The 8153-nt window shown below is 40.5% G+C and overlaps 1 protein-coding gene across 3 annotated transcripts in view; it reads left to right on the forward strand.

The window, feature by feature from the left end:
• SLC41A2 (solute carrier family 41 member 2) overlaps positions 1 to 7034 on the forward strand; it is a 108797-nt gene extending 101763 nt beyond the window's left edge. For all 3 annotated transcript variants that reach the window (XM_045779991.2, XM_045779990.2, XM_087868792.1), the window contains exon 11: positions 3542 to 7034. In XM_045779991.2, coding sequence (XP_045635947.1) covers positions 3542 to 3727 — 186 coding nt within the window. In that variant the 3' untranslated portion in view covers positions 3728 to 7034. The remainder of the gene's footprint in view (positions 1 to 3541) is intronic.
• The last annotated feature ends 1119 nt before the right edge of the window (positions 7035 to 8153 follow it).

Here is an 8153-nt window from a genome sequence, read left to right on the forward strand (position 1 = left end):
GAGACTGCCGAGTTGGTCTGCAGAGTAGTTGTGCCAGTTCACACTTCTGTTGCCAGCGCAGAGTTCTTTGTACCGAAACAGTGTGCTGCACTGGCGCTTAATAACGTGGGCTTTAGTATTAGACTAGAAAATGGTTTGGAGCCCGTCTCCGCCCACGAGCTGTGTGATCTCTGTGTGATTTCTGGCAGGCTTCCTACACTTCACATAGGCCTTCGTGTCCTTTTATGTCAAAAAGGGATAATAATAGTTTGTAGCATATTCCAGAGGTATTTTGAGGATTAAATCAGTTCATGTGAACCTCTTTGAACACCGCATGTCTCTGTAACAGGCCATTTTTAAAAACAATGTTTGCTATTACTGTTGCTTAAAAATTGATTTTTGCCACTTAGATGGGTATGAAATAGAGTTTATGTGTGGTTTAATTTGCATTCCCGTATTATTAGTGAGCTTGAGCATTTTTTCATATGTTTATTAACACTTTCGATTTCCTTTTCTATTCTATTGGGTTGTTTCTTTTTCTTACGAACTGTAGGAATGCTCTGTATAGTCTGTGTAAATATTCTGAATACTAATTCTTTGTCAGTTATATACAATGCAGAGCCTTTTTTCCCAAGCCTGGGGCATGATTTCTAACTTTATTTACGGTGTTTATTGAACCATGGAAATCTTTAATATGGTTTATAAACTAATATTTTATGCATTTTACTTATCAAATCATTCCCTACATCAGGGCCATGAGACACTCTCTTAAAAAACTTCTCAAGTATTGCTTTTTGTACTTGAGTCTTACCTAGAATTTATTCTGCAATGTGAGGTATGGATGCTATTTTATTTCTTTCTGTATGAATAAGCATTTGTCTCCTGAGTAGGGGGTCAGCACACCTTTTTCTGTAAAGGGCCAGAGACTAAATATCTTGGGTTTTGTGGACCATATGGTCTGTGTCACGGCTACATGGTTCTGTCATTGTAGTGCCAAGCAGGTCACCTAACCTCCCTGACTTGATTGCTCCAAATGAACATTGGGGATAATAAGAGTGCCTATTTCATGAGAATGTTGTGAGCTAAATTATAGACTAAATAGACAGGAAGTAAATGAATGGGTAGAGCAGAGTTCCAATACAATTTTAGTTATAAAAACAGGCAGCAGGTTGAATTTGGCCCATGGGCTGTAGTTTGCCAACTCCTGTTCTAGATGAGTCTAATCCATTCAATGCAGGTGTTAAACAAGGAATTTGTAAATTGTATACATATCATATATGTATGATAGACATACATTACATAAATTTATGCATATAAATATGTATGAACTTATCCTCTGTGAATATGTAATAATACACATATAATACAGATTTATTTTTATTTCTTGCCAATCCCATAGAAATTAGCTACCTTATTCTCTTCAAAACTGCTGTTTCCTCCTGTGCACATGACTCACTCATCAGCACATTTCTTTATCGAACCTCCATATACTCCAGGAATATAGAGTTTATTGCAGAATTTGTTGTATTTATAGGCAGCCCAGATTGTTTTTTTGAAAACAGTTCTTTTAATAACTTTTCTCCCACGGCCTAAAACTACCCTCTGAAACTGTGTATTCTAGACTAATGTCTCCTGACACCGTAACCTTCTTAAGTTTACATCTCCTGCCCTCCCTGCCCAGGACAAACAGTCCTTGTTCTCATGGGATACTCTTTGTGTCCCACGGATTCTCATGGATTCTGTCAAATAGTGAGTGCCTGCCTTATGAGCCGGTCACTTTGCTAGACAGTGAAGACGCAGGGGGACCGAGTTCCTATGGAAATAAGGCATCCGGAACAGAACACGCTGCCCAGATGGGGCCTGGCCCATTGAGGGCCCAGTGGATGACTGTCTTTCCTGGTCTGTACGTTATGCTTTTATTGACGTAACCTGAGTTCGTGCTGCTTTCTCACCTTTCTCTGTCTGCCCCCAGACCGAGGCTCTTATTACTTACCTCAAAGTCAGTGGGGCAGACATGAGGCCCTTTTGGGTTTTCTTCAAATGAAACATTTAGGCTCAAAGTGGGAAGAAGCTTACCCAAAGTCATACAGATGATAAATGGAAATCAGATCCATATCTCATCATGCTTCCTCCACACATAACACAGGTTGTCCTGATGGAACTTTTGTGATCCCAAAACAGTCTTTGCCAGGGAAACACTAAAGAAGAAACAATCTCATGCAAAAGAAAATGGGGCTTAAAACACAGTCTCTCTCTCTCTCTCGTAGATGTCCAAAGACATCTAAAGCTCACTCCTTTAGAATGGGTCCATGTCTCTCTGTTTAGTCAAGCCAGTCTCCTCTCTGGGGAAGGTGTCAGAGCTAAACCACAGCACACAGAAGTTTAGAACTCACGGCAGGCACCTCACCTCCATGGCCAACATGTCAGAACAGCAAAAGGTAACACCCCTTGGCGTAGACTCTGGACGGGTGTCGGCTTCCTCCTGCACACACCAAGTGTCCCCACTTCTGGGAGGGCCCAAACTGGCACAGCAGTGACGCTCTTAAGATCTTCTAGTAGCAGACATCTGGTGAAAGCTTATTGTGTGCCTGCGGCTGATGATTGAGTCTATTATTTTATCTTCGCAACATTCTCATGAAGGTCGGTGCCATTACTATCTCTAACGTTCACTCGGAGAAACAGAATGTGAAAGGTTAAGTGACTCGCGTGCAGTCAGGGAGTGAGTGATGGAGACGTGCTCGCAGCCATGCTGCTGTTCCTGCCAAGTTGTTCAAAACCAGAGAGCATTGGCCTCTCTAATCCCAAATGCCTTTTTAATGCTAAAGGAGTTTGGAAATTAGAGGCTCCTCCGCCTCTAAACATTCAAAGATAAAAAATGCTTAACTGATTCCCAAATTCAGAGCATTACGACGGTCTTCATATTCCTGATAGCCTAGAAAATACTCAAACCTATCACCTTAGTATTTGAATCGCCCTTTAAAACATTTCAACTCCGTGTCTGTATCTGCGCAGCTATGGAGACAAATCATTCCTCATCGCGCCTCCCTTCTGGTTATTGTTCTCAACCGTTGACTGAACGTTTCCCCTGACAGGCCACCCATGGCCTTGTAATTAGTAAGTGAATGGTCGGCTCCCCATCTATTTCATTTGATACACCTGCGGTAGGAGAATGTTATTCCTTATTGTACTTTCTATTTCCTCCTTTATATATCTTCCTTCTTCACAGGCTTGTCATATAGAAGGAAGTTGGAACAGTGGTTTGGCAGCTGAATGATACTGTTAAATATAAGGCCGATTGGGATTTGGGGGAAGCTTGAAGAAAATGAGACGGTATATGTGAAAAGTTGAAGAAAAATGTTATTAATTGCAGGGATACATAGCGTTTTTTCTTGTGAAAAGCAAAGGTTCCTGCCGGTTAAATAGTTCTTTTCAAGCGTGGTTCTTGACTTTGACACATGCTCTTCCTTTCAGAAAGCAGTGGCGTAGACTTACGGCCAGTGGGCCTTATGTTTACTGGGCTAGGAACGTCCAAGCCACAGCAGTAATCTCTGGTGTTTTCTAGGTGTTTACCTTGCTCTGGATTGCTGACTGGATGGTCCATCACTTCTGGAGGAAAGGAAAGGACCCGGATAGCTTCTCCATCCCCTATCTGACGGCATTGGGTGACCTGCTTGGGACAGCTCTGTTGGCCTTAAGTTTTCATTTTCTTTGGCTTATCGGAGATCGAGATGGGGACGTTGGAGACTAATAAATCCTACAAGCTTTTCTCAAGTCCCAAGGAGGAAAACACAAGACAACCACTTACGACTCTTTTTCAAAAATCTTAAATCAGTAGTTTGACTTCTACCAGGGTAATCTTCAGTTGGCCCTGATTCAATTAAATGGCCTTAACATTTTTTTAAGGAATTTGTGTTAAACCAGAGTGACCAGTATTTGTGCTGCTTTTCATAGAATAAATGGTAATTTGACATAGATGTAGACACAAGCTCAAGCTCTGAAGTTAATTAAATAGGAAAGAATATAGGATGTTTACAGTGAATAATTTAAAAACCACTGAGGTAGCAGAAATGTACTTTATTATTGTTTAACTTGTAACAGGTTCCAGGTTCAAGGAAACCAAGTTCGCTTTAGCCTGTCTTGTCTCACAGATGTATTGTCCTGCAGGTCCTACTATAAAATGAAAGGGACCAAAACCAAGTCTTTAATAGTTTTAACTGTGCCCACCTCTCTGCTGCCTGAGGATAAATGATCAGTTACTAGCTCCCAACCTGACCTGAATGTGTTCGTTGAGCATGAGATAAACTGACTTTTCACTGTTCCAATGCAAATTTAATTTCAGCTCGGTAAGGTCTTGGCAGGCTTCTCTTCAAACCCAGAATGACCTCGAGAGATCTTTAAAGAAAGCAGTGGGTCATTTTTGATCATTGATTTGTTGAAAGAATTTTGATCTTTTTAGAAGACTGAACAGTCAAAACCAGAAGATAAACGGGGCTGCATCTGTAGGGACAAGATGGTGTGAGAAATTGTGTGTGTGCGTGTGTGTGTGTGAGAGAGAGAGAGAAAGAGAAAACAGAAGGCAGAGAGAGAGAAGTGTTGGATGGAGAACTAAATCTTGGATTGTTGATCGCAAAGATCATAGTGCTATTGAAATATTAGCATTATGTAGTTATTCTTTTTTTTTTTTTAAGATTTTATTTATTTATTTGACAGAGGGAGACAGCCAGCGAGAGAGGGAACACAAGCAGGGGGAGTGGGAGAGGAGGAAGCAGGCTCCCAGCGGAGGAGCCTGATGTGGGGCTCGATCCCAGGACTCTGGGATCACGCCCTGAGCTGAAGGCAGACGCTTAATGACTGAGCCATCCAGGCGCCCCTAGGTAGTTATTCTTAAACACATTTTATTGATATGCTTTTGTCCTTTGGTCCACAGATTTTGCTACTCTCCAGAGTTTACTATTTATTACCTGTATTATAATGAATAGTTTTTTCTTATGAAAAAAAACTACCATTTAATATCACCATGATTATATTATAAGATTTCAAATGAGCAAGTGATTCATTTGCTCTTTTGAGAAGTCTATTGGAACTTTTAGGCTTGCCATTTTAAGAGAAGTTGGTGGGTTACTTCAATGATTGGTCATGTCTGTACATACCACCTATTTGCACAGGCTAATTTCTACATGGGACTCTGTCATATACACTGCTGTGTTTCCGATATATTTTTCTAAAACTCTGACCCATATTCCAAAACCTGACCAACGCTTTAGTTATTCAGTAGGTAAGCATTTTTATATCATGTATGGTTCATTGAAAAAAATGCAGTAGAATCTCTCAAGATAATCAGATATCTAGTAATTGAAGTGGTAAGGGGAAGAATGTACATTAACATCAATCATTATGGTTTAAGTTGTGTTAGTGTTAACATTATATAAATAGTACATTGTTTATAAACGTGTTGGGGGAAGTGTTCCTCTTACACTCTCTAAAATAAGGGGACTGTGGTATAGAGTTATATATTTTTGCTTATTTTAAGACTTTAATTATTCCACTCTTCTGCCTTATAATGAATCTTCCAAGGCAGAGAACTGAACTAATTATAGACTTTCTCCTTTGGAGAGTTATAATGTCAAATAGTGAACATTCTTTTAAAAGAAAGAATGATTAAGTCAATGAATATTTAGCAGCAAAGATTTTTTTTATTTAAAAAAATCCATAAATAATTTCTTTGATTTTATTGTAAAGCATTTGTAAATTACTTATTTACATTTGGGCTGTATGATTCATAAGCATTTCTACTTGCCAATAGATTTCTATCTTGATTTATAACCTAAAAAAGTGCCCAGCAAACTACATTTTTAAAGCATTTACCAGCATCTGTGGTGCATTACGTGTTCTGAAACACACTCAAATACACTCTGTTGTATAGTACTCACAACAGTACCTGCGAAGTAGATCAGGGAGACATTCTCACCTGTAGTTTGGAGCAGAAGAAACTGAAACGCAGAGACGTTCCACTTCTAACAGTGCCTGGGTGTGAAGTGCCCAAATCGTGACTGAAATCTGGGTCTCTGGTCTCCTGGGCCAGTTACTCTTTCTATGACCCCCAGGTGTACCAGGAGTACCTAACGAATTCACTGACAGGAAGTGGGCTGGAGCGTCAGGATTTTGTGAAGGAGAATAGAATATTGCTACACCTCTTAGGGTTCAGACAGGGACACCTCCATCTCATCCAACTGAACGGTAAATATAGCCGACTCTAAATTGTTCATGTTCCTGAGATCAAGGAAAACACATAAAGGAAGACTTCAGAGTAAAGAATAATGCCCGACTTCATTGAACATTTAGTGGCCTCCACCTTCCCTGATTTAACATTTTCCGTAGATCCTAGTAACTAACTAGCATGGCTGATTTGAGTTCTGTCTCCTTTCTCTTTTGCTACCCAACCTTGGTTACAGCAACAAAATGCCTACAAGGCGTGTTGTAGAGAAAAATAAAGACATGGAAAAATCAGTTACCAATTAGCTCAATTAATTTATAAAAGGGATGTAGATTCCTTAAAAAAATTTTTTTTTTACTGATTTTCTGAAAGCCTTTACATCAGTATGCAACTAATAAGATGACGTATTTACCCATGAAATAATTTATTATCAGTCTTATAGAATGTAAATTGACAGTATTTATTTTTATACAACAATAAAAACCCCTCTCCAAACTTCTTCCTTTCACTAATTTATCAGACACTTTATTTATATAGAGATCATCTTTTTAAAAACATATTTTTATTCTTGCTCATTAACCTTTTTTTTTCCTTTAAAAAACAAAGTTTAGAAGCTGATAAAATGGAAACTTATGGTAATGTCTCTTCTGGGAGATATCAGAAGTTCCACATCATACACTATCAGTGATGTAGCCAAATGAAGTACATTTTAAGAGGTCTTTCAGTAATTGGGCTTCCTTGCCTTATAATGTATCTGTGGTATCATATACCCATTTATAATGGGCATCTGCTATCTTTGCATCGTTGTAAACTCAAATAAGAATAAAACGTAAGAAATACAGCCTTGTTGGACTTCTTGATAAGCTAGGTGGACCTCACGCCTGTGTGGAACTCACCTAGAAGAGACTGGAGTCATCTATGGGCCTTGGTTGTATTGGTGAGTATAATCAACCAGGCTCTGACCAGACCTCCACCTCCAAACCATTGCTTTACCACTTTTTCACTGTTGAGCACTTTTCTCATTTTCAGATTCCTGGGTCCGTCAGTCCACGCTTCTTCAGCTGCCTCCTTCAAACTCGCCGGACAGCTCTGGTTCAACACAGCCCCTGCCTTTCCAGCGCTGGAGCAGTTGAATCTGGCTCACGAAAGCCACAGGCCTGTTCGGACAGATCTTTGAATTTATAACCTCAGGCATCAAGTCAGCCCCCACTGCCCAGCAGCCCACTGTATTTCTCGAATCATTTCCCTCTCTGGAGATCAGGCCTTTGTCTTAACACTGTACTGAAAGTACACCTGTCAAGGTCACCAAGAGTCTCCGTGTTGTCAAAGCCAGTGATCAGTTCTCAGTAAGAATTCTAACCTTGCTCTCTGCAAGTATTGGAAGGGCTCCTTCCTCCTTGAAATGCTTTCCTCACTTAGCTTCCAAAATAAGAACAACCTCTGCCTTCTGCTTGCTATTCTACATCCCTGCAAGCCCCATCTCTGCCTTGCTGGTGGCCCCCCTCAGTCTCTCCATTTCGGAATGGCCTGCAGCTCAGTTTCGATGACCTCTTCTCCATCTACCCTTTCTAGGTGACCACACCCACCTCCCTGTTTCAAATGCCACCTGTAGCGATTACTCCCAAATGTATCCCTCCCGCCCAGGCCCCCCACCTGAGTTCCAGACCTGTATGTCCACAGGCCTGCTGGACAGCTCCACTCGAACCACTGTGCGGTATCGCAAACATTTGAACAACGCCGTCAGCCCCTTAACCCGACGGACGCACGTAGACCACCGTATCAAACAACCACAGAATACATGCTAAGGCTGATCTCCTTCATGTATAAGGAGCTTCTATAAACCAGGAAGAAGGAGACCAACAATCCAATAGTAAAATAGCCAAAGACGTAATTCATTAAACCAAATAGATGCTTGATATCAAACTAAAAGAAATGCTAATTAAAATCATACTGAGGGGCG

Source organism: Ursus americanus, chromosome 17, assembly GCF_024610735.1.
Source record: "Ursus americanus isolate L20-20 chromosome 17, mUrsAme1.1.p, whole genome shotgun sequence".
NCBI lineage: Eukaryota > Metazoa > Chordata > Mammalia > Carnivora > Ursidae > Ursus > Ursus americanus.